General features: G+C 42.4%; 1 protein-coding gene across 2 annotated transcripts in view; it reads right to left on the reverse strand.

Moving 5' to 3' along the window:
• The window catches only part of COL24A1 (collagen type XXIV alpha 1 chain), a 149,750-nt gene extending 122,303 nt beyond the window's left edge, over positions 1 to 27,447 (reverse strand). For both annotated transcript variants that reach the window (XM_075098056.1, XM_075098055.1), the window contains exons 1-5: positions 27,046 to 27,447; positions 20,574 to 20,635; positions 12,657 to 13,960; positions 4,746 to 4,799; positions 1,334 to 1,387 (exon numbers count right to left, since the gene is read on the reverse strand). In XM_075098056.1, coding sequence (XP_074954157.1) covers positions 1,334 to 1,387; positions 4,746 to 4,799; positions 12,657 to 13,960; positions 20,574 to 20,635; positions 27,046 to 27,101 — 1,530 coding nt within the window. In that variant the 5' untranslated portion in view covers positions 27,102 to 27,447. The remainder of the gene's footprint in view (positions 1 to 1,333; positions 1,388 to 4,745; positions 4,800 to 12,656; positions 13,961 to 20,573; positions 20,636 to 27,045) is intronic.
• Positions 27,448 to 27,875: the final 428 nt, after the last annotated feature.

Consider the following 27,875-nt stretch of genomic DNA (forward strand, 5'->3'; position numbering starts at 1 on the left):
GAAAATTGTTGCAAGTCATTTGCGATGCTTTAAGATCAAATAAAAGCGTGTTTCATTTCAGCTTACATAGGCAGTGTGGGTCAACTGGACCTTCATAGTCAAAACCTGGGGAGCACCTGGCTAATTTTTATTTAAAGAAAAGTGTTTCAGAAGAGGCTTGTACTGAAAGGATAATTTATAGTCTACCAGAAAGAGATTGCTAAGTACCTAGTAATACATGCATATATATATATTACATATGCGTATGTAGAGGTACATGCACACACATAGTTCCTTCTATTCTTAAAATTATGGAGACAGCTACAGAACTGATGAGGCTTATGATCCAGTGGAAGGGGAAAATACATTATAAAACAAATCCTAGGAGTAACTGGTTACAATTATTTTCCTAGAAATGTTTTATATTATACAGCCAGCATAAATATTGTAAAAACTAATCGTAAGTCTAAGTTTAACTGATCCTATAGAACTAGATAATAACAAAAGCACACACACAAAAAAAGAATCACTTAGTTTTACAGTGTTTGACACTGAAAGCTTTATTAGATTTTCTTTATGTCCTCAAGCAGTTTTTAACACCTGTCATGACAGGTCAGATTCCTGCCATTAGGAATCGCACTAAAACAAATCATGGTTGCTGCTGTTTTTTTTCTAACACATCTATCAAATTGCTCAAACTAAATATGAGTTGAAGGCATTCTGCAACTGCACAAACCTGTCAAATCTATTTAAAGGGCCTATGTTACACAAGTTTGAAGGGTTTCATTTGAGCTTCCAGCCTAGTATTTTTTCTATGGTTTTAAATATCACATCCATAAATCTTCAGAAAATTATTCTAACCATTAATCAAGTGATAATGTCTGAAGTTAGGGTATTTAAATACCAACGGTCAGGCACTAACAAAATAAATTTATAGATACAAATTTATAGATAATGACAACATTTCCCCCCCTTTTTTTTTACCTTAAACCAAGGCAAAAGATTACAGCAATTAAATAGTTTTTCTCACTTAAATTCCAGTTTATGAAAGAGGCTGAGCTGATTCACAGGAACTCTTTTGGGAAGTACAGACTACTTGCATGGATAACAGTTTCCAGGTTATCATTCTGCACACACACTGGTTCCCCCGCTCCCTGGAATAAACTCCTATTTTGTTTTGATTTGAAGTTCAACATGATTGATTACATTTAATTAAAATATGTTTATAGTAACAGTCTCCATCTGTAGACCAAAGAAGGCCAATTGCTTCTATCATAGGGAACAGTTCTGGGGCTTCCAAAAAGTCATTAAGAAGTTCATGTATTTACAGGGCAATATGGATAAATTAACTCACCTTTGGACCTGGCAATCCTGGCAAACCTGGAATACCATGTGGTCCTGGAATACCCTATAAAAAAAAAAATAAAAGAGAGAATGGGATTATTCAGTACTCCACTGAAAAAGTGTGAACAGTTTGCAGAGAATCATTTTACTGCATCATTGTTGCTTTTAGAAGCACTGGTTGGGATTTGTCAAGAAATAACGCGTGCACATCTTCCTAAAAAATTAAAAGTGAGGTTGAATACTTCCCTTTAAAATAATCTCAGTTTCTACTGCCTTCCCATGTAATTCTTAACAGGTATTTGGTACACAGTCACTGCAGTGTTGCTTGCCAGCTAGAAAACTTGGAGGCTTGGCATAAAACCAGAAAAAAAACCCACCACATTTTGAGATACCCAGCTCTACACTGCAAAGAGAAAGAAGTGGATCAGTTCTGACTGATTTAAAAGGTGACTCAAAGCAACATATTCCACCTTCTTTAAACAAATTGCAGACAAAAACCCTTCACCGACTTGATTCTCCCACAGCCAGTGTAGAGAATGACTTGTTACTAAAAAAGTTGGACTTAAACCCCTCCAGTGACAGAATAGGCTATCAGGACTATCTATGCCTTCCAGGATAAGTATCTGTTCCTGGAATATACTCAGCAATCCTCACTCCTCGACAAAATATTTATTGCAATGGCTGTCAGCAGCTATTCATCTTCCAAACACGGAAGAACCACACTCGTGAAAACCTATCCCTGATAAATCAGCAACAAAGCTTTTGTTGAGTTCGCTAAAGCCAAAATTCCACCCAAACAATTAATCCAAAGACCAGAAATAATAAGAATCCTTCTCAGCTTTCTCACATGTTCAGTGATCTCACAACAGGTAAACTCAGTGTTTGCCTTTCCCTCAAATTGACCAACTATACCTTGCAGTAACACTTAAAGGTGTATCTGTTAAGTGCGCCCTCTCGCTAGTGACAATTTTGACCATAACTCCACAGAAATGCTAATCCAATGTGCTGTTTGAGACATTAATTTGCACACTGACACTTTGGAGGTGCTCTCAGGGATTTACAACAGACACAAATAGAAAGTGCCAACGTAGCTGCAATGTTGAAGCGGCTCCTAGCTTTTGCTGCTTGCAATATTATCATCTTGGGGCATAGTACTGCAACACAGAGGTGCACAAGTACTTCTAGAGTTAGAGCTGTTGTGACTAAAACTTGTTGCTTTGGGGAAGTCAGAAGGGGAAGTCCTGATTTCGGCTTTTCATGGCATCAATATCCTCGAGAAATGAGAGGCATCAGAGGAATTTCACTTCTTCATCGACTAATTCTGAAATTGCTGAAATTTCATGATTGAGGAACTCGGAACAAGCCAAGACACTTTGAAAACCTTAACTGTCAGATGTGGGCTTTTCTACCATAAAATTACAGAGATCAAAATCAGTTTTTAATGGAAATCTCTAACCATTAATCAGGCATTGACACCACGCCCAAAGTGTCCAACCCGTGTGAATCTCTGTCAGGATCAAGTCTGGATGCACACCTGAGACCCTGAAGAAGGCCCAGGCAATGTGGCTCTGCACTCTGCAGCTTCTCTTCCACACCTCGAGTCACATTTCAGGATCACAAATGGCAGCTCATGTGAAGGAAGACAGAAGTCACGGGGCAGACTGGCAGATGTGGACATGAACTTTGAATCAACAAGGTTTTACATGCTTTCTGGCTAAAAAAAAAATGCCTCTATCATACCATGTATCCTTACTAGCTATTCTTGCTTGAAATATCAGTGTTGTACAAACTAAAGAGCACTGACATTTCAAAAAATTGACTTCTTTGATCAAAGAAATTCTTGGCCCATTCATCTCTCATTTCCATACTTTTCCAGGCACCCTACCATAATCCGCCTCTTCACCTCAGAAAGCATGTCCCACTCAGTAATTAATCCAGAAAACTCACACGGTAGAGCACTGTGCTCTTAAGCACTCTACACCTGTAAAAAAAGACCTGCAGAAAAAGAAACCCCAAACAAACAACAAATGAGGAAGAGAGATCTCACCAACAGGCATGGCTTTAAATATATGGGCAGCCTTCTCTAAACCAGAGACAACTTCCCACACTGAGGATCTACTTGGGTACGTGGGATCCTGCCTCTGATGTCAGATATATCCTCGACAGAGGCACTATGCAACATAAAAAGCTGAGCTGTAAGAATTGTCGGCTCTTATGTAGAAGGATAATTTGGAAAAAGTAACGAAGAAGTCAGGAAGATAAGGATTTGAAGGAATGCTTTTCATTTTACTCTTTTAAATGTCTCTCGTCCTTGCCTCCCTTGCCTCCAACTGCCCTAAAGCATCAGTTTGGTTTTCGGCCCCTTTGACCAGTGCACATTCCTACCCAGTCAGACCAAGTTTTGAAAGCCAGCAAAGCACAGGATGTCCAACACAGTACTGAGCAGCAGCTTGTTTAAACGATTCTCAAAGGCTGAATCAAAACTCCTCCTACACATCTGCTGAGCCTTCATATAAACTACTCCCTTATCTCCCACTTGCAATTTGCCTAGATGAGTGCACTCCAGCCATAACCACTTATATCCCCAAATACCATGGCCCGAAATCCTACACACAACCAAATGCTAACCTGTTCCCTCCAGCCCAAAATCAACCACAACCTCAGGGACTCCTCAAGCTCTTCTTTTTTTTTTTTTTTGGTATGCAATTGTGCAAACAGATTTACCACTTTCGATCCATCAGCTAGTCCTTGCAGCAGCACAGGCTTCTCCCATGCTCTTGGCAGCTGGGGCATGGGTTTCTGCTCACTGCAGCAAAGCCTGTGCTCTGTCCCCCGGCACGGGTAAGGCTGCTGTCCCTGCCCAGGTTGGGGTGCACCCAGTCACACAAAATAGATCAGTATTTGCTAGGGTAGCTAATTTCTTGGGCAAATTACCCAGATACAGCACCTTGATAAAAAGGATGATCGCTAACACAAGAGACTAAAACAGATTTTTGGGAGCGGTTTTTTTTCCCCTGTCTTGCGCTGGTTAATTTTGTATCCACCACCTGCTCCTCTGTGGCTGTGGCATGCATCGCTCACTCCCCCTCATTCTTAAAACAAATGAACATGACCTTAGATTGAGGCAGATGGGAGCAGCATGGAAAAACTAAAAGCTAATATTGTGAGCAGCAAAAGCTAGGTACAAATATAACAATGCTCTATGTACGCACCCATACACGGAATTAACTACGCTGGAGGCTCACAGCAGAAAACAACTGTTTGCTTTGCCTTGCTTTAACCTATCTGCCAAATGTTAAGAATTGTACGCTTTCATAATCACAGAGCATATGAATAAAGTTGAGAAAAACAAAATGATCCAAACTCCAGTTGGATTATTGGTGACCTGCCTAGAGCTACAGAAACATAGCTGTTTTACTCACCCGAGGACCTCTCTTGCCTGCTGGACCAGGTAAACCTGGAGGACCTGGAGGACCCTGGTGATAGAAAACCAAGAGAGTTAAGGCTAAAACTCAGTACAAGGACAGTACCACAAGCCTGAATCAGACCAGTTCTTTTAACTGATGACTTTCTAAACTTGAAAACTAATTCCCAAACTACAAGCATGTGTGTTTTTAATCTGGCGCCAAATCAGATTTCTGTTTAGAAAGTATCTTATGTCAGAGGAATTGGGATAAACAATCTAGATAGTAACTTTTACTTAAGTATATTTATATTAAAGGAAGAAGAGATCGGTTCAAGGATTAGAAACAAGCAAGTGCAGTGTATTTCAAAACAAAGAACAGAGAATAATTAAAGCCTTTTTATAATAAGCATGCTGGCATGCCAAAAAGATTTTAGAAGTCAGGAGTAACTGAAAAAATGATATACCACCTCACAGAACAGACAGACACGAAATAGAAGAAAATAAACATGGACAAATGATTATCATTTTTTCATTTTCCCATTAAAGGCTTCTGATAAGAATAACTGGGAGCATGTTTGCCTTGTATATAATGAACATCATTCTTGCTAAAGAAAATGCAGATTTTTAAAAAATGCTAGTATATAACCAGATGTATCTTTTGCAAATAAATTATTAGTCACTCTAAGAATATTAGTGTACCGCCCTCTGTATACAAATGAGAGCTGTAGACTAAAATCTGCACTAATTTACATTATATTTCATCTATCACACTGGAGTCCTAAGGGGGCACAAGCTATTCTTAAGGGTGAATTCAGCTCCATACGCCAGCACAGTGAGTCCCAGCTTTAACAGAAACCAAGCACCCCTGCTGCAAGGGAAAATGGGCATCAAGAAAGTCAGACCTCATGAAGGAAGTCAATCGATGATAGTAGGAAGGGATTCATCACACAGGCTTCCTCACACTCCTGTGTTCTGTATGTACTACAGCTCTTAGCTGAGACAGTAGGCAAAACACTGAGTATCATACTGCCCATCACCAAAAAACACTGCTGAAAGCTGGCAGGGATACCGGGGAAATCAGATGGGCAGCTACAGTGGCTCAAATGGCCAACTCACAGGCTTTGCAAGAAAGGGAAAAAAAAAAAAAAAAGAGAGAGAAAAAGCAAAAAAATGACAAATACCCTCTGGGGTTTTACTAGCAACCAATGAATCATTTTCTTAAGACAAAACTTGCATTTTTAAAAACCTAAAGTTTTGTGGAAGTGATTTTTTTTCCCCTTGGAAGGATAACGCCACTGGCAGAAAAGACACTGATGATGATGGACTTTAGGCATTGTCAAGCCAATTTCATTCATTTGGCCAAAATATAGACCCCTTTGGACAACTCTGGGAAAAACACTGTTCCGAGGAAGAAGGAGAAAGATTTCCCTCTCCAATTAATCATAATCATCTCAGGGGCCTAATTCTAGTGCAACTGCCAGTTTATAGTTGGGAATATTTCTATGTCCATACATACTGCATTAAGTCATGCTGAAACACACAACCTGCTCTTCCCTCTCTATGCAACACAGAAGACGCAAATCTGTGTTACAGTCCGGGTCTTTAGGTCAAACAGTAACACTGTTCAGCCTGATTGTATAAATGCCTACTAGCATCCTCATATTTTTCTGAAGTAAAAAGATCCTGTGCTAACGGCAAAAGAAATGTAGCAGCCAGACACACGGAAAGCTCTTGACCTGGCATTCTTGTCCAGGCCCAAAAACGTACCTGAAATGGCACAGAACGCTCCCACCCTGCCACTGCTGAACTAGAATGCTTTCTAACCTCCCCACTCTCAAATTGCAAGTGAGGTGATGCACTTTGCTTAGAAAATTATCCTGGAACTACAAAGGGAAACATACTTTTTCCTTTTCTTTTATTTTTTATGTAAAATAGTTGCAACTAGTGTGCATTATTGTGTGATTTGTGGTACAAAGTTCTTCTCTATCCCTATTTCAGACACTCCCTACATTTCCTTAACTTAAAAATACATCAATAGCCAAACCCCGTCATTTTCCTAATATAAATGTTAGTATTTAACATCCCTGATCTTTGCCGCTGATTTATTGAATGAGGGCAGTGAGAACATTTTTCCTTATGTGACTTATTAAATTTTTTAAAAAAAACCATACCTGCCTCCTCCTTTGAAGAAAAAAACATGGCAATCAAAAAGACCCCTCACTTTGATTACACTAATTCATAAGTAATTACCTCTCTTCATCCAAAAAAACATAGAAAAGAAAAACTAACCACACCAAGCCCCCAGCAACCCCTAAAAGAAGCAGTGAAATATATTTTGAACTATGCAGCCGGAGGTGAATAATGCTTTCTCAAGGCTTTCTAAAATAAAGTAAATCATTGTAGATTAAGTCTCTGGTTAACAATAATTAGCAATTAGCACCAGCAATCCAGGTGTTTGATTAAAGTATTAACAAGGACTCTACTTAACCCGAGTACATTACTCTTAATCTCTGTCTTAGACTCCTCCCGGCAACTCAGGCAACATCTCTGCGGACAGCAGACTTAGAGCCTGTACAGGTTCTCCTGGAAATGCTTTTTCAATAGCTCTATGAAGTTATTTCACCCTGTGTACTACTTCAACCAGTGAAAGCAACTACAACTTCAAATCAGCATAGCTTTTATACTAGCTAGGAAGCTCTGTATGCCTCTCGGGCATCCATGTAAGCCACATAAGTCAACCTCTGAGAGTAAGACAGTCTCACAAACCAAGGAATCAGTCATTTGATGAGCTTTTCCTCCTACTACCAGAAAGAGTAATTAAACAAACCTGAAGCAATTAGAAGTGTCAGTGTGGTTTTTTGCATTTGACATTTTAACCGCCAATGAAAAAAATAGCGACTTTGTGTAAATATTTGAAACAAGTTTAAAATTCATTTATTTAATAAGATCAGTTTGCTCAAAACAGATCATATGTACCTTAAGAAAGGTACTACAACTTACTGCCCTTAGGAATTGTGCAAATTTCATTTCGCTGTTGAGGGGAGAAGCTCAAGTTCCAAATAATCACGGCTTAATCCTGAAGTAACAGATGTAGATGCTACTCTTCCAGAAATTTTCACTACTTTTCAAATGGTCATTGGAATAAATATAACTAAGTTTTCACAGACATTTTCTAGGACACTGAAGCCCTTTTATGGATGCATGTGTTTTAAAACTGCCCTACGCCAGAAGTAATAGGAAGTATTTCATTTACACATAACAAGCCCCTAAGGTTTCAGACACATGGCAGTAAATTCTGCATTAAGTAGTTAAAACTTCTGCACAGGCATACGCTGATCCTGTTGCCATTCAACACCTAAATCATATTCACTGAACTTTCTCTTGCAAAACAACTATGAAGCTTCTCTTCAAAAGGCATTTGACTAAACCACTCAACCTCAGCTCACCTCAAACACTTTTTTAGAAGACTAAATGTAAGAAACATGAGTTTAATTATTGATCCTTCAAATACCTAAGGCAGGTGTTCCTTCAGCAAAACGAAAAAGATACGACCTTTCCTGCACATCATCACCAAAATACCTGAAATACAGCACAGAAGTATCAGAAATATCAGGCTCCAAACCTCTTCTAAAAAACTCTTCACAAAAGGGAATTCCACTTCTAACACTGGCAATATCACTTGTTCTATTGTGCAGGTATCACACGGATTAGCATGCCTTCCTTATGTCCCACCTAAAATTTCCTACTCTGTTTTGCCATACTTTCTGTGAACATGCAAAAAAGTATCTTCATTAACTCACCCTTTGCAGAACTATAAGATTTGTCCCTTACTTTCATTACTACACCCACTTTTAACCGTTACTTAGAATCCTATTTTCTGTAACTCTGCCACCATTAGTGCAACCTTCTGCAATCCTTCCAGTCTGTCTACAACCTTTTTAAAGCTCATCATCCAAAACTGATGGCACTTCTCCAAACTGCAGCCTCAGCATCCCCAGAACAGTTGAAAAATGGCCTGTCTCTGATACTCACCACTACTGGTAATGTATCAAGCATCACAGTGATAAGATGCATTTATTCTCCGGTGCACTATAACATCACTATCGCCCTCATCCGACCACCTGACCGACCACTCCCCCATCCTCTAGTTGTACTTTTAATTTCTGTACTATTGCACTAAGTTTCATCTCAGTTTTTGACCACCTGGAATTCTGATTCTTTCACTCAATTCTTCTACCTATTCCTAGCATGCTCTCTCTTTTTAAAGCACATTACTTCATACAGATAATAATTTAATTATCAAGCAAGAGGGATCCTACCAAACATGAATGTCCACCTATTTTTTCTCCTTCCTTCATTTGCATTTCACTGGAAATAATAAAAACACACACACACTTCTGTTTCCAAATGCCCTAGAGCAAGTAGTCATTTGGGTATGATTAACCTTTCTCTACAGCTGTAGAAGTCTCACTTTCTCTGTCAAGAATTCCTACAACAGCCAAAGCAATGTCATCAACATCAGAAGACTATACATATGGCTTTGGGTTACGGATTAAAGCTTTTCAGTGTTATTGTGCAGAAGATAGGGAAACTGCATTAGTTTCAAGTGAATTAAAATAAAATATTTAAGACTAACATTATCTTTTTGCTACTAAAAATAAAACAGCATCTTAAATTTTCACCTGAATCAGCAGATACTGAGATAGATTTCTCAGCCTGGGTAGGATAACGTGAACATTATCTGCAGACCTAAAATGCATGAGAGTGATTAACTGCCCAATATATCCCCTGTGGCTAGGGAGAGCCTTAGCAAGCAATTTTGTTCAACTAAGAAATAAGCTAAGAGTGAAACCTCTGCTGACGCTACCCTTGATGCTGCTTATTTAGCACCACATTTAGGATCCCTGAACTGCCCTCTTTCAGGGTTCTCGCCCTCACACCTCTTGGTTGGAATAAGAGCATCTCATCCAGGACTCAATTCTGCCTAACGCAGGGCTTGCACTTCCAGTTCCTCCTGGCCATATCTCCAGTCTGCTTCTCCTTACCAACCACACTGCCTGAGGAACACCGCCTTTTGGTCTTCTACTAGTTCTCCTCCTGGCTGAGTGTTTTCATAATCCAGAAAGCTTTCCCAATAGAGAGGACTAATTCCTGCTCATTTCTCAGAGGAAGCCAAATCATGTGCAGATACGCCTGCAAATGCCATTACCTACCAGCAACTAACCTAAATCAGCTCTTCAGCTCACATCAACCCCTCCCTCTACCAGTGTGGTACTATGTATCATGCCACCACAAACTGCTTTAGAACTTTGCAACGAAGAATATAAGTTTGAAAGTTAAACAGTTAAAAACACACACAAGATTTCTTTCTTTTTAAATTTATACACTGCCAACACCCTCTGCAACACAAAAAGAAGTGGTTCATCAGATGAATGGTGCAGCTTTCCCTCTAAACTAGTAGTTCAGGAGACCACACTGTTCCACTTTAAACTCATATTTTTGTAGGGGATCTTGGTCATTGCAACTGCTAGAATTTTAATCAGGGTCTTAATAGTTTTGAAGAAATAGCTGCCCTTTTCCATATACTATCCATAAATGAAAGCCTGAATTCTGGAGCCCTGCTTTGCAGCGGTGGGTGAATTCCACAGCTGTGGGATCATGGAATACAAGGAGCCTTATTATACAAGGCAAGAATCGGTTCTGGAAGATGATTAAAAGCTAAAACGAAGCTGAGGAGTTTCAGAACCACAAAAGCTAGTTCTTGCCTGTCAACTCCATTAGAAGGAACATTATTTCTCTGTTGAAATGTTGGAAGAAGGTTCAAATCAACCACAACAAAATGAAAGAAGAAAATAAAAAGGGGTGGGGGGGTGGGGGTTCGTGTCTCATCAGGACTTTTTGCTGCAAGGGAACTTTGCAAGTTCCTCAGAGTGGCGTTTTTAGGCTCGCCACTGATAAGACTGTAGGTACTTACGCTCTGAAGTGTTAGAGCCACACGGATAAAAACTGGAGTACCTTTGGTCTTCTCTACAAGGGTGTATGAGACTGAGAAAACAAACCAAGACCACCGCTTCCAGCCTGAGGCCGACAACAGTGGCAGGTACTGTGCCATGCAACTTCCATGGAGCACAATTCTTTACAAACGCTTGTGTGGAAAAGGCCATTGCAGAGGCCTCTTCCCTCTTTGGCATCAGCCTCTCTGGCAACACGGTGCTTTAGCTTCGCCTCCGTCTCAGTGGCTGCTGCTGGCCCCTTCAGCCAAACTAGTGCCCACAAAGGTCTAGATTAACTTCCCCATTCTGTCACAGGTCTCCAAGACCTTGGGTACGTTAGTTAAATCCTGACCCGTCAAAACACTTCAGCACAAATGCATCGTATTCATTACTACAGACCATACCAAATGCAAGGTCTGCTCTAACCGCTTTCCTAGATGCAACAAACTTCTGCACCCCCACTCTGTAAAAGAGGCACAGAAAATGGTAACACAGACATCTCTGAACTCACCAAATCAGCTATCATCTTTGACACTGTATGTATAGTGTCTATGTCTAGAAAAAAGCCCAGAGCATTTGCCTGGCAGCCACTTCTGTGCCACATAAGAAAGAATGGATTTAACTTTCTTGGCTGTAACAGACTGAAATCACAATGTACAAGCTATGTGCTAAAATGAAAAGCTTCCATTAGCAGTTACTAAATGTGCTAAGCTCACAAAATGGAAATTAACCTCATGTTGATGGCTGCTACATACTTAGCGATATGTCCCCATAAATACTATCATAAGGGACAAAAAGAGGAAAGACAACTGATTTCACATTAAGAAAAGATTAAGCAAGAGCACCCCTGCACTAACGTGAATTACTTGTTAACACGTTTTTCAATTGTGTAAAAATCCCTTCGCATCTGGATCCACTTTAGAGTAAAAATTCAACTTTTACATAGGTTTTCAGTTGCTGACTTCTTTAAGAAAAAAAATGTTTCAGTACTGAAAGAATACTTGCAATAAATTTGTGGGCGTATCAAATACATATGAGGAGCTGCTTAACACATATCAAATTGCTTTCCAGTAATAACCACACAAATGCGCGTGCACACACACAAAAAAAAGAAGAACAAGTAGAATTATCTACTCTATGCTATGGCTTAAAAATTTTAAGCAAAAAATAAAACAAGCACTATCCTATTTCCCAGGCTAAGCAGGAACTGCTGTTCTTTCTTTTCTGTAGCTTGATATGGCTCCCATTTTTGTGTATTAAAATGTTTGAGCCTCGTGCACGCAACAAGAAAGCACAAATGGGTTTCTATTAAGAGCACTACTGCACATCTGCAATTGTTTCAGGGCTCACTTACCCTGCAAACTGAAATAATGCCGCAAAATCTTGTAAGACTTCTAAAAATCATTTTACATGCAGGTTTGCATGACCCCTAACCTTGGGTTACAAACGCTTTTACCACTCTAGATTCTCCAGCTGGTGTCTTTCTACAATAATGAATCTTGAGAGCATTGCTCAACTGAGAAAATTACATCAGTCTTCCAAACAACCTGGTTGTTCTTTTACTGGGTCAGTGTCTACATTTGTGTACTGCATGAATTTATCCTGTAATTTTATTAAGTAAGCAGTCTCCATAATTAGCAGTTGCAAACATCTGGCTGCATTTCAAATTTTAAAGAAGCCTGGGTTGCCCGCCACTTCACCAGAACGTGAATGTCTTGAATGTCTTTGTATTCTGCCAATAAATAAAAACATACAACACTTACACCAAAATTACATGCGGGAAAGAAACATATTTAAGGCAGACAAACATTTGTACAGCACAGCCAGGAGAAGTTGCAGTCACAGCTTTGGCATGCTTTGTGAGGTTTCTTTCAAAGCCTCTGTTAAATGTATGTTGCTGCATTATAGTAAAAAGAGTAGTAAAGATAACTTACAGGAGGTCCAGTTTCCCCCTTTGGACCTCTGATACTTCCCATTTCAAACATTTTGTCAAGATCTTCATAGTCATAAGCATAATTATCAATACCAATGTCATAACTGTTTTGCGTGTGATGAGTCTCATCAGCATCAAATGCACCTTCCTGCCCTGGACCGAGTTGATTATCCAGAGAGAGGTCAGCAGGCAAACCATACAGCACTGTGTTGAAGATTTGCTGCTTTTTGCTTGGTTCATCTAAATTCTGTTTTGCTTTGTCCATTCCCTTGCTTTTAGTTTTACTCTGGTTTACAGGGGAGAGCAGAGAAGGCTCACTTTGTCTGCCTGAATCTTCTGTGGATTTATCGGAAGTATTTGGATGTGATCCTTTGGGGGTTTTAGTGATGTTTCTTTTTTTGCTCATCTCCTGCTGATGAAGAGGCAGACTGATGTTCTCCTGGAGTTCTGTTTCAGGCCAAGCTTCCAGCAACAAAGGTTTCACCTCTGGAAACTCTGATCCAGAGACGTTTCTTGACTCAAAGTATTCTGACAGAAAGTGAATCTGAGGAACATCGGTAGCAGGAATGTTTGCTGTTTCTTCCCTTCTAGAAGCTGATATGCCCTCTGACTGGTTTTTCTCATCAATCATCATCATTGAAAAAACATCCAGCCCATGTGACACACGTGGAGCTCCTAGCAGAGATCGATACGTTTCAGCCTGGCGACACTGCTGTTTCACATATTTACAATAGTTTGCAGAGGCTTCTGCAGAGGGAATAATATCTAGCTGACATATAACCCCTTCAAAGCTGACAGAGTGAGAGTTCATCCTTCCCAGGGTAAATAAACCATCCAAATAAAATGTCTCCACTTCAGAAAGTATTTCCCGGCTATAGTACTTCTTTCCGCACTCAGCAAATATTGAGACAGTCTTATCTCTAATGTCAATGGCAAATGAATGCCATTGTTCATTATGAACACTATAATCAAAGTATGCGGACTGCTTCCCTCCAGTGTGAACCACTACCTTTCTTGGTAGCAACTGGACACCAAACTGCAGTCTATTTTTGTTCCTAATACTGAAAAGGAAAGCGTTATTTACTCTGTAAGAGTACAACCCAACTAATACGGTGAACTGATGCCCTAGATTTGACGGTATCACTTGAGTGATGGGGGACTCAATGTGTGCGTCACTAGTTAGTACAACTCCCGATACGGTTAGACGAACACCCTGAGGTAACAGAGATGATGTTGAGGGCACTGTTGTCTCTGAGGGCTGTCGAACGTCTTTCACAAGGCCTAGTTGATGAAGGACATCTATTGCTGTAAGAAGAAATAAAAGCATACTGTTGATTTCGTTTACAAGCTCATAAATTCATATCCATATAAACAAAATATGTAAAACATCTTAAAAAAATCTGTACTTCCCAGAACATGTATACTGCACACAGCAAGGCAACCAAATCCCCAGTGTACGGCACACCAAACTTTCACATAAATCAAACAAATAATTAAAGCCAGAAATAAATTTCCATCTTTAGAAAAAAAATGAAAAACACATAGAAAGGTGAACATAACGCCCATTGTAAGTTAGTTCATTTATGAAACTGAAAAATCCCCATTTGGTGTCTTCAACTTTTTCACAGTAGTTAACAAACACACTTTGTTAGTTCCTTATTTATTTGGCTAATCCTACCCACTCTTCGAGCAGATTTTTTTTTCACCTTTGCAAAAACCTTCTGCAATAAAACCATGCTTTTCCTCTTTATCATAAAAGTTTAAATGTAAAGTATCTGGGGGGAGCGTTGCTTTGTTTTTAAGAAGGGACAAGCTATTTATAACACAGTAACACCTCAGTGGAGTACCAGAAGGTAGTCACTGGCTCAAAGCAAATTAAAAAAGTAAGCCTTGCCAAGTAGCTACTACATGCTGCAGAGGTAATGCAACTGGTACCCAGGGAGAATTGCTGTGCTTCCAACAGGGAGCTTTCCTCCTGCCAAGCAAGGCCCTCGCCGTTACAGAGCTGGCTTCAAGGGGAATGTTTTCCCCATGGGATCATCCCTGATTGTATGTATCTGTCCTAAACTCAGTCAGTCTAAAAGAAAACAAAGATATTTCCAATGGGAGTTGCCACTGAGTGTGCCACCACTGCCTCCTTTTCCTCCACATAGTTTACTTGTCTGGGCCAGGGATGAAGTGAACTCAGTGGAAGAAGTAGTCATCAGGAGCAAGGAAAGAGGAGAAATGGCAGGACCCAAGGGACAGTGCTCCCATCTTCTGGCTCATCTGTCCTCCCAGTGAATGCAAGGCTGCAGCCACCCAGACAAGATATTGAATTAAGAGTGCACTCCACAGCAGGAGACAGCAGTGGACATTAAGGAGACAGAGACACCATCTGTCCTACTGATTTATGTCCTATCGGTTCAGCTTTGGCATACAGAAGTCTGGATAGGAGATCTTCCTACAAGGTGTAATGGGCAGTAGTGTTTTTCACTTTTGGATTCCCTAGTGTCTTAATAATGTGAGCTTTGTGCTTTAGCCCTTTCCTTAGCCTGGACGTTACAGTATCTTCATCTTTTACCTGGCTAAATATCTTCACCTAATGGTGAAACATGTGGAAACACAATTATAGCGCCTCCTGATAAACTGAAATCATATCTGACCTGGGGTAAGAAATCAAAGCCACCTTCCTCCTAAAGGGCAAATCAATGGCCAAAGATGCCCAAATTCATTTGGTATTGCCTAAATCAGATTTAAGAATGTTGGAGTTGGTGGGCATAAACACCTTCTTCCTTTAGGAGGAATATAGAGTCACTGATAGATCCCTTATGGTGCAGCTGAAACAGAAACACTACAAAGGCTTGAACAGGAGCTAAACTGCACGTCCCCAGCAGTCTTCCTGTAGGGTTGCAAAATAAGACAGCACTTACGGCACTGATTGGTAAAACTGCTTGTCTGGGTGTTTGTGAAAGGTGCTGTGGAAATACTGCAGAGACTGAGACAAAATGCAGTCATGGAAATGACAAGAAGTTTGGGGGCTAAAACACATGACATGAAAAAATGCTGAAGGAGCTACATTTGCTTGGCCTAGAAGTGGGAAGGTTTGGGGGAATCTAATTACAATTGTCCATTATCGGAATTGGGGTTACGGGAAAACAGAAAAGCTGAGGAGTAACAGGACCAAGCTGCAACACAAGAAATTCCAGCTCCATACAAAGAAAAAGCATTCTCACTGCAAAAGTGGTTAAGTGCTGGACCAGGGGGGCAGAGACATTATGTGATCTCCATTCTTGGAGACTGGGCCCTGTCCAGCTGGGCTTTGACGACAACCTAAACTAACTTCACCATTGACCCTCCTCTCAGCAGGAGACACGGCCAGATGAGTTTGACATCCCTTTAACCTAAGTTTTCTGATCCTCTGCACAAGGTGAAACTGAACATTGTAGTTTTCAGAAACAGTATTGCACAGAAGCATATGATATCATCTTCCCCCTCCCCAACTGGAACAGCTGGCTGGACCTAAGCTTCAGTGAACTGCCTATATTAAAAATGACTAGTAGTAACTATCGGTTGCACTGATCTAATAAGCAGGACTGGGAAGAGACTGACACTTTCCACAGCATTTAGCTGAGGGTACTTCACGATGCATGTTGCGCTTACATTAAGTACATAAAGCTATTAAATGGTGTAACACAAATTTGGATTAACCAAGAAGAGTTAAGGATTCTCTGCTATATTAAGAGAAAAGAGCAACTGAAACAAATGGATGTTCACTCTTCCAGTGGAAAAAAAGGTCTCCTTTCCCAGTCTTCCCTTTCTCTGTTTACTGAATGTATTCATTGCAAACTTTAAGAATAGACAGATGTTGGCTTAGTTTCAGTGGTAAATTATGAAACGAGCCTGAGATTTCCTTGAGAGTGGTTTATAAATTGGAACCAAAAGCACCAACCTGAATGCACTGTACATCTTGAAAATTAATTACACACCTTGTAGTGTTTCTAGTCATGTTTGAGATTCATGGACATGCCAAGATTATCCTGGCAGGTAGCCAGTGCAGAGAGAGGTATAGAGAAAGCATATCTTTGCAGAAAGTCATGTGTGCGCCAGTTTCTCAAGATGTTTTGCCTCAGAGCAATTAATTTACTATGGCTGTATTTTTATCTGTCAGACTGATAACAGAGGTCAGGTTATAGTAGAGCTTCGAAGCACAATGCATCTGGCTAATGAACCACCACACTTTCCCAGGACCCCGGTCCTGCATGGTCTGCCTGTAGCTGGAGGAGAAAATTGTACTTGTATTGCCCTTGTGAAGGCTAAGAAGAAACACAGGTCCTGAGCTCTGGGCAATGCAAAGGTCTTATGCTTGCAAATACCACCCCAAGGCTGGAGACACCGCTCCCACACTTCTGTGCACTGGCTGGGCCAGCTGACTGCACAGAAGAGAATAGCTAATAACCTAACCTAAGGTTGTGCCTAAATATTACATCCTAACTGGAAATATTTGGCAAGTACTTGTATTTTTAAATATATGTAATTATATATTTGTATTTAAACATAACAATGCACGTGACCTGTCCAAAGTATTGTAAATTGAAGTATAAACCAAAAAGCTTAAACTGGCTTAAAACAGTCAATTTAAAAATTACATTCAAGAATACTGTTCCTAAATCTCAATCTGCAAGCAAAATTACCAGAATTTTGGTAGTTCTGATTTGAAAACAGCACGTTGTTTGAAAGTTATTAAAAAAGGAAAAATCATCTGAGAGCACGATGAGAAATAAGACATATTCTCCACATCCTGCAAACAGATTTCTGCAAACGACAGGTCCTGAGAAAGCTAAACACAAATAAATGCTGTGTGAAAAATGACAGCAAAAGATTAAGTATCAACTAATTATTCCTTGCTGACTTGCTGCCTGTTAAACCACCATCAAGCCAAAAGGCTGTTCCAAACATTTTTGGCGAGTCGCTTCATTTCTGGTCCAACATGTATTTTTATTTTATTTTAAGGCTTTCAGAAGCTCTTGGCAGTACACAGGGCTTTGGGAGCAGGCAACCCTCTCAACTCTTCCTCCCAGCATGACAACCACTATTTTCTTTACCTATCAGTAGTCAGTTTTCTTTGTTTACCCATGTCTGCACAACATCTGTCTTCACTTACTGTTCACTTAACCCATTAGTCCCACAATTTGTAATGGCTCATCTTCTTGAAGGAAAAGTTGTTTTGGATTTTTGGTGCTTTCCTTCCGCCTTCTAGGAGAACTTGAAAAATTCACAACCTTACTGCATGCCAAGGGGAGGGAAAACCTAACACGGGCTTTGGCAAAAAAATCTTCCGACCCTCTTGTGGCACAAAAAAAAAAAAATCCCAAAAAGGGATTGGGGAAGGATGACGGGATTCACCTATTTGATCGTTCCACACCCCTATTCGTTCAGTCTCTCTTGTTCATTTTCCACATTCCTCCATACTCACGACTGCTCTGAAGGCAGGACGTTTGGGGTGCTCTCTCCATTTGAGCGATCCGACTATACACTTTACTCGCTTTCCCTTTACCAGTATGGGTGAGGGAGAGACAAGGGTCATTCATCAGCCAGCTCCACCAGCACTGAGAGTAATTCCTCATCAAGTTGCCCCTTTCCTAGGTGACGCTGCATCCACAGTTGGGTAAATTAAGATACCTGGCTGCAACCAGTGCTCTTCCAGACACCAGGCCAAGTGACTGGCATAGGAAAGCCAACCAGATACATTGATTCTGCATGTCCTTGAGCCACACTCAGAGTACTATTCCTAAAGGCTGAGGCTGCATCTTTACATATATTTCACTGAACCCAATTGATAGCAGCCTACCGAAATGAACAAGGCAGAGCTTCTCTGATCAAGCATGCACAGGCTGTCCCATCAGCTCAGGAGGGAAGGAATGTTAATTACTCTAGCTAGCATCTTCATATTTGGCAGAATACTCTTTTTCAAAATACAACTGCCAAGAAAGTTTTAATAACAATGTAAGCGTTAACATATTCCTAATGGGCAGACAATCCTGTTCCTGGACAAACTCTAAGCACTGCAAATGGAATAGTGCTAGCTCTGCACGTTACATACTGAGATTGAAGGATGCACTTGAGCTGCTCTTTTTTTGAGGTGGTTTCCTCAGTCTGTTCTCTGAACTGCTTTTTGCAACCTTACTTACACACTGTGCAAATAAAGTGCACGAGGGACCAAATTCACCCATGGGCAGAAAGTTGCATCAAGGTTCAATGCATCATTTTGATCCCAAGCAAGGACTTGAAGAAAATAAAGCCATGTATGGTGTCTGTGCATGGAGTTTGCATGGCATCTGGAGGGGAGTTTCCTTTCAGTAAGGTTTCTCATATGGCTGTCTAGAAATGCTGTTGAGCCATTAAAAAAAAATTTAGGAAAGTTCTTTCATCTGCTGGTGACAAATTTAAAAAAAACAATCAAATATAAGCATGTCAAGACTGGAGGCTTTACGCCATTTCTGCAAAGCTCTGTGTTCGGAGGTACTTTCAGCAGAGAGGCAAATAAGCCTCAGACTATGCCTGCTCCCCACGCTGCTGCCACCCCCAGTCCTGTAGCCTCCACGGTCCCCACCTGAAGTTCTGTTAGAAAAGCAATTTTCAGGCTGAGGCACATGAGAAGTGAGAGAAACTGTTTATTTCTTTGCGGAGGAGGGTGGGCTGGAGGAATGAAGACAACTTGAAACATCACTGCATACCTCTCTGTCATCCCTCACCTGCTCCTGCTACACCTGAGAAGTGCAAAATGCCTCCTTGAAACAGCCTCTTCCCTTTCCGTCCCCTCGGGCCTGGAGCAGGACAGGCCACGCACGTCTACGGGTGCTGCCCCTCCTCTGAGGAGGACTTGGCTCAGCTACTAGAAAAATCCAGGAAAGTCCCCTCATCACAAAAGCATACGTCCCCACTGAGCTGAACGCGAAAAATCAACAACTAATCTTACCAGGCAAACAACGAGCAACTAATGTAAGACAAAACTACAAAGAGAATGGAGGGGGGGAATTAAAAAAACACAACTGGAGAAAAAAAAAAAAATCAAGCTTTGCCAGTCACAGGGAATGATGGAAAGAAAAAAGGCATTGGTGAGAATAATGGTGGGAGGCTGCTGAGATATCCCACAGGGCTCTAACAAAACAGTATCAGGAATGACTCTTGTCTTAACCGCGCAGCCCAGCTGTTTGTATTCAGCTGAGTATTTGCAGTTAACATACTTACCAGCCAAGGACGATCTGTTTCTGGCTTCACCTGTACGGTGAAGGAACACAGCAGAGAACTGATGCTGCCACTCTTCTGGCAGGTAGGAAATTACTAAATGGCATGTTACCTCCACCACTTTGGGACGTTAATATTCCCACAGCGGTCTCTAGTGCAAGCTGTACATCTGGTGCAGTTACAACAGCTGGCAGACTGAAAAAGGAACTTAAAACAAGACAACCCTATTTCCTCACTAACATCTGCATCTGAATGTAAAACCAAATGAATACACAATTTCACTTTTTGCTTTAATGATGCCAGCCTAAACTAAGCCTTTATTATATGCAGTGGTTTGCTTGCACAGCCCTAAGTGCAAAGGTAACTCAGTCATAGCTTCCCACCCCCAAGGACACCCACTTGCAGTGGGGACACAATCAAAGCCTTTTCACTGTACAAGACTTCTCTTTTATGAAGAGCTTGCTTAAATATGTAAGCAATTTCATAGACAGAAAATCTGAGTAATTTTCAAAAGGTCATCTTTTCCAAACTGGTTGCTTTAAACTTTTGGTCTCATTATGCTCTAGCTGGTATTTTCTTTAAATCACCATTAAGGAACTGAACCTAAGGTCACTAGTAACAACAGCCATCTCCTCTCTTCATCTAGTAAGAGATTATAAAATATCCCATCACAAAAAAAGAGCATTCTCACCTTGTTTGGGTACTTGTGCAACACCCACAGCTATACATATTGCAATAAAAAGGAGAGTTTTCCTAAAAGGCAAAGAAAGAAAAGAACATGTGAGAAAACATCTACAGTTTTAGAACTCCAAGGAATTAGAAGCTTGATCCAACATCCAAAGTCAATGGCAGGATACCACTGACTTCAGCAAGTCCTGGATCAAAGCCATCACGTTGTACAACTTTCCACTGATGCTGAGAAGGCGTTTTATACAAAGATCAAGGATTATGTATGCCCTCATATATAGTACATATATTTTACACTGGCTTACATTAATAAAGTAACTGCATCTGGTTTATATTTTCTTGCAGCAGCCTTCAAATATGAATGCTGCTATGTAGTAAATTTCTTCCTGGAAAGAAATAAAAAAACCCCACAATGTTACTGAAGGAAACCTTAAAATAAATGACAAGTTAATGCCTGTAGAGATCATTAGATACTTCTGACCTATCAGTCTTGTCACTATATCACATAACTTTACCATAAATGAAAATGTCATGCTTGTTCCTGTATTATAAAATTTTGACTTGCTCTTCAAAGTTAAAAAAGTCCCATCACATTTTGACTTAAAACTTCATGCTCAGACTGCAGCACTGTTACGTATCATAGGCTATTTTCTGTTAATGTGGAACATCCAGGCACAGAAACAGATGTATGTAACAATAATAGTAACCTATATCTATTTAGTTCTAAGAAGAAATATTTCTAAAATATCAGAAATATAGTTCTGATACTAACTACTCAACTTCATGCTCAAGTCACAGCTCACCCCTCTTGCTTATTAAGCTATGTAACCTCATTGATTTTTCTTAATATGAAATACTAGATTGGCTAAAAGTGTTTGCTGGACAGTGCCAGAGAGCACTTGAGTATCTGGAATAAACAGTGTTTGAAAGTACCACAGTTGCAACCAAACACCTGTAACTTCATGTGATGTAACTTTGCCAGCTAATCAGTCAGGTTTGCACAGCAAAAAAATAGTGCAGGAAGAAAACCCTGCCACTTTCTACAGGAAGGTATGGCTCAAACAGCAATGACAGACATGTTCCTTCCATTGAGCGTTCACTGCCAGGTTGCCTTCAGCTCAGAGGATACTGTACGCATAAAGCAAGTATTAGTAATGCTACAACGACAAAAAATCATAGCATGATTTAGATATTTATTTTTATATATGTATGTACATACACACATATATATAGGAGTATTTAGTGAAAAATCTTAATATTCCTTTCAAGGGTTTGCAATTCAAACATTCCAGAAACATCCAAGTACATGAAAATCACAGAACAAAAATCTGGTTTTATTAAATTTTTCAGTGAAGCAAAGGGGGAAAAAAAAGAGACAAAAATCCATTAAACTAGCAGGGGATGGGTTTGGTTACTTACTTTTCTTCCACTTAGGCATTTACTGTGGGGTTTCACCCCAGTTTTCAAGCCAAGTCCCCCTTAGGGGAAGGGGGTACCTCACAGCTGGTGCCACTGCTTCTTGCAGGCCCCCTCCCCACCCCAGCCCAAGCAGCAGGTAGTTCTCAGCTGCCTCCTCCCCAAGCCCAGCCCTTGATAGACACTTGGCAACCACAGCCCACTGGCCGAGCCTTTCCCCAAATCCTGTTATGAGGAAAAACACCTGAGGCAAATGCTGGGAGGAGAAAAGAAGCATTACAGACCCAACCAACTCCCATTGCTTACAGGTGTGTTGGTTCAAACACTAATTAAAAAAACTGCACTATCCTCCACCACCACCCACTCCGCAGCTGGCAAACCTCTCTGCTCTCCTTTCCTTTCCCACCTGATCAGCAGCCTGGACTGTATTCACAAATTGCCACACTGATTTTTCAGGAAAAACACTTATTTAAACAGGATTTCAAATTACAGGGGCAAGGAAGAGAAGCTTTATAAAATCAGACTAAACATATTTTTCCTGCTATGATATGCCTTACAGAGCCTCCTGCTTCCAAACATCTGCTCAAAGTTTTCAAAGCGACTAAGTGGGCTGGATCTCGGACAAAGTTAGGTCCATTGGTTATACACCTACATGTGGATTTGAATATTGTGAGAGCCTACGTTTTGACAGTCAGAACCAATAAATAATTTAAGGAACAGTAAGCCATGATAATGGTACTGTTTTGTCATTGGTATTGCCATCATAAAACTGTAGATACATCATGGTTTTTTAGAAGAAAATGCACAGAATGTACAGGATACTAAAAATATGCGCCATTGCTCCAGTTCTGATCACAGAAGGGGAGTGGGGTGGAAACTACGCCTTACAAATCCCAAAGTGCTTGTAAGGGCACGTTCTTTAATTAACCACTGCAGTCCCTAGCTATTCCTTTCTTCAGGCCTTCTCCTGCTACAGCCATGAAATGTCCACTGGAACAGTTCTGCTGCAAAAAAACTAAATGACTGTTGACCAAAGAGCAGGTCATTACGGGACACGCGCTTTGGGCTTTTTTCAGCTCCAACGACCAGAATTCAAGTTCATAGTTTGTGCCACACAATGCTTCATCTTGCGATCTAATGAGAAGCTCAGTGACAAGAGATAGCTGTGTTAGGAAGAAAATCCATGCATTGCGCTGTATCAGCTAAAACTCAGAACAAATCTTTAACTTCTGTGGGCACAAAATAGATTTGCAATCAAAAAATAGCATACAGCATTTTAGTTAACTCCAAAGTCAGGATGCTCAAAGGTCCCCAGAGCCCAAAATGCAAAGGTGACTCCTCTTAACATTACAACAGCCTCTTCCACAACATCAGCCAGGGACAAGCTGTGTGTCAGGTATCTGCCTCTGTCACCTCCCAGCAAATGTTGTAGGAAGGCAAGAAATTCCAGAATGCTCCCAAGGCTGTAAATTACACGGATGTAACTGGATATACAGAAACATTTAGTGAGAGGTAAAGACAAATGTCTGTTATACGCAGTGCTCTCCAGCTAATGTCAAGAACAGATGAGTGATCAGCTAAGAGAAAAAACAGGGACCAGAGGCAACCATAGGGCTGGAGGTCCTCTAATCCGTGGGAAAAGTTAGCCTTTCTTCCACCTTTTTTCACAACTGAAACATTCTGTAAACAAAACCATGTGCAACCGAAAGTGAAGTTGTACAAGGGAGCCCTCCATAGCCGAAGATTTAAAAAAAATTGAATTCTGTCTTCCCAAGAGAATCCATTTGTACAAACCCTCCCTTCTTGGTCAACATCATTACTCACTCTTTGCATTTGCAGCTTTTAAGCTGCAGAGAAGCCAGTTCTCAGTCTCCAGTCTCACACCAGCACTGCCACTACGCCACCAGGCTCCCTGCTGTGTCATGCCCACGTGGCTTGATCCATTGTCTGCCATAGCTGTGAGGAACAAAGCAAGCAGCGTGCAGATACCCCAGACCACACATGCCTTAGCTGAGCCCACAGCTCTTGGGGAGACTTGCTCTCTTGGGACATGACAATAGAAAAATGCAAAAGCATGTGACAGGGAAGACTCCAGCGCCGGCTATTTTCCCCCTTTAACATCACACATGAAGCCGTTCCAATACCCCTTGGCTATGTCCTGTCCTAGAGTCTAGGTATCTCTTGAGCTTCCTCCCCTCCTCCTACTTTTTCATCTTCTCTCCTCCTTTACATGCAAGCACAAGCTGAGGGCAACTATATAATTGTTTGGAGGAAGGCGCTATCGAATGTGATTGAGCTCTTCTACCACTTAAAACAGAGATTATCCTTCTGGTAATCTTTGACATCTTGTGGCTGTTTGTCCCTTCCTACGAGTGGACAGCGACTATCGGTGTTTATTTTTTCCCATTTGGGGTGACAGATGGATGAGGAAACCGATAAGCTTCAAAGCAAGTTGTGGCAAGCAACAATGAAAAAAATCCACCCTCTGAAGACTGTTTGGCAGCATTCAGAGCTTGGCTTTGGCCAGTGCACAGCAGTATCCTCTTCATTCCAGGCTAGTTTCCCAAACCTCAAGTTTAAAGGAAGAAATACCACTAGCTGGCTGCCAGAGCAGGCAGGAACACCTGTGTTCCCAGTGTAACTGGGACAGATGCATTCAACCCTGCGCTCACCAGTGACGATGGTTTAAAAACCAGCACCTGCCCCGCAGCATTGCTGTGTTGGATCTCCTCTGAGGACAATGGCCCAGCTTGTGTCCATCAGGCCTGAGGGCAGCTTTGGGAAAGGCGATAGCACCTTCTAGACAGAGATGCCCTGGGCCTCTCAAGGACCCCAAGCTGTTAAAAACCTTATCTTTCAAGACCCAAGAAGAAAGATATCCTCCTTTGCTGCTACAATTAGATTAGCCAGCAGGTCCAGTGCTGCTTCCCAAGTTTTAAGAGACCTACTATCAACATGGCTTGAGGGGACACGACAGCCTCCAAAGCCTCTCCTGGGTGACAGTCACATGCCCTTTGGGCGCGGATGCCACTGTGCACCCAACCAGCAAGGGGGAAGCTCCCAACTCCTTTGCCGCAAGTTCACCATTTGAAAGAAGGGAAAAAGGGAGACATACAAGGTAAGGTGAGAGGCAGAGGATCAAAAGGTATATTAGTCTTTCCTTCTGAGGAGCAGTGGCCTGAGGAGTCCTACAGCACTGCTGTGGTTCAGAGAAAGGAAACTCCCTGCCTGGTGGCCCAGACATTCTCTGGACAGCATTTGGCTTAAGGTGACAAACTACCACATCCAGAAGAACAGTCAGCACTGTTAGCATTTCTAAAAGGAGAAAAGTTAATTTTAAAATGTGCTTTTATAACAGGTTTATGAGTACATCCCTGATTTCTTACACTAGTTTTCTTGCCTAGCTAGTGTAAACTGTTTTCTTCTGTATTAAGACAAAAGTATGCAGCTCAAATTCCAACTCCTGCAAAATACTCTCTCCTCTCAGGGTTTGTCTTTCTATGTTTTGTAAATTGCTTTTCAAATGCTCTGCAACTCAGTGCTTGCAAGTGACAAGGGTAACACAAGCTTGTGCAGGTTTTAAAATTAAATATTCCATCAACAAATTTGGCAAGAGATTTCAGAGTCATGCAGCTGTAGGAGTTTTATTTATTGAACCTGCAGAGAGAGCCCTATACAGGTAGCAGGTCTGATTTAATGGCACTTCCACAAAAAGGTGGTCTAGGTTGCCAGGGATTGACTGGTTTGATATATGCTAAGGAAACCTGATCCTTAAGGAAACCAGAATTCTGGTTTCTTAACCCAGGCAAGCAACCAGGCTGCTTTCTCTCTGGTCACATAAATTAGGTAAACAAGATAGAAGCATGAAGACACGTATTCTGACGCTATCTCCAATTTTGAACTCAGATAAACTGCATCTCTGCTACGGTACTACTTCACTATAATTCAGTTTGTTTCTATATCAGCAATATCCCTGCACAGGTATCAAATAAACTCCCTTTTTAAATTGCACTCAGACAATTCCTGAAGAAGTCCCACAGACAGAGGCATTAAACACACAGATCTCCCGGGAAGGCCACCTTCAGGCAGCCACATAACGGCTCATAAGCATTCAAGCGCATCCAGACTATACACCAGGCACACTTTAGGAGCATAATCCTCACAACAACACATGACAAATCCTTCTCTGTCCTGCTCAGAGCTCTCAGTGAACTTAATTTAATCCACAGCCAGAATAAAATAAGCACTTTACTAAAGCAGACACATACTAATAACCTCTAGAATATCATTACTACTATCAAAAGTTCACAATCATCTTGCCTAGGCTGCTTTTAGGCAAACTATAAAGGAAAGCGGAGCTCTACCTTCGCATTGCAGATGATGATGCATTAGAAATAGCTCAGCCTACTGCTGAAGCAAGTAAACACAGGGCACCTCGTCCAGCCATCTCTGTTATTAAGAGAGTAGCCTCAGCTCTTAAACGTAAGTTCTGCAGGTTTTGTTTGTTTGCTGTGTTTTAATAGCGAGGTACCAAAAGGGAGAACGAGGAGCCAGGTTACATCTGGGTGCAGAGGCACACTCTGCCCCAGACCCGTGTCTCCCCCTCGGGGAGCAGACTGGGGTGTACTGGGTTGCCCCCGCTCCTCGGGGGGGCCACACACCCGCCTAACCCTCCCCAGGCCGGGCGCCCCAGAGCCGGGGCGTGGGAAGGATGACACAAGGGTGCTGGACGGCACCGGGAACATCCAGGAAAGCAAGAGGGAGAGGAGAGATAAGGGAAAGCGCCTGGAAGCGGTCAGGGGCGTGCGGAGGGGAGAGACGCCCGGGCGGGCTCCCTCCGGGGAGCCGGCACCCCGCAGCCCCCGCCGCTCCTCCGGGGGCACCGGGACCTCGCGGGGTTACGGCTGGTGTTTGGGGGGGGGGGGGGGGGTTGGGGGGGGGACAGCCCACCGGGGTCTGGGGGACAACCCACCGGGGTCGCCGTCCTCTGCCCCCCCCTTCGCCCCGCGGCGGGGCGGCAGCGCGGTGCGCCCCGTCGCGCCTCCCCGGCTCCCGCTTACGTTCGTGCCGCGGGAGAGATGCGTCCTCGCCTTGTCCTCTCGGCTCCCAAATGCATTTGTATGCATTTGCCCGGGCAGCGGGAGATCCGAGGGAAAGCCGGAGCCCAGCGCCGCGCCGCCGCCGCCTCAGGTCCTGTCCATGAAACCCCCGAGGTCTCCACCGAGCTCGGCGCAAGCCCGGGGGCGGTCCCGGGGGGCTGCGGGGGGGCACCGGGGGGAGCCCCGCGGAGTCCGGCGGCGGCGGAGCGGTGCTGCAGCCGCCTGCCCCGGCACCGGCGGTCCTCCCCGCCCGCCGCGGTGTTAGATTTCAGCGCTGGCTGCTTGGCGATTACATCAGCAAACACGGCCCCCGGGGCGGGCCGGACCCCGGCCACGCGTGGTGGGAGCTGCCCCACGCGGGTCCCCCCTCCTCCGGTGCCGAGCCGGGCCCGGGGAGGGAGGGATGAGGAGCGGGAGGGAGGGATGAAGGGCGGGAGGGCAGCCGGAGGGACGGCGAAGGTGCGAACAGGTGATGCCCTTTAGCGCTTCCGACGGGCGAGGAGCGCCTGCGGACCCCGCCGGGCTTCAGGCGGGAAGGCTTGGCAGGAGGCGGCAAGTTAAATTAAAATGCGGGGATGGAGACAAGCGGGGGGGAGGGAAGGGAGATGGTGAAATGGTGTAAAGAGAAAAAGCTGAGTGTGCTGGAGGTTTTGCATCCCGAGTATAATTGGAGTGGGGTCCAGCAATCCTCCCTCTAGAAAATGTTTGACAAGCAGTTGTAATTTGGTAGTATTATAATGCCAAGAGAAATATGACACCCTTCCCTGTCTTCTTCCTAAAGAAACAAAGGT

The sequence above is a fragment of the Phalacrocorax aristotelis genome, chromosome 6 (genome assembly GCF_949628215.1).
Source record: "Phalacrocorax aristotelis chromosome 6, bGulAri2.1, whole genome shotgun sequence".
Classification (NCBI taxonomy): domain Eukaryota; kingdom Metazoa; phylum Chordata; class Aves; order Suliformes; family Phalacrocoracidae; genus Phalacrocorax; species Phalacrocorax aristotelis.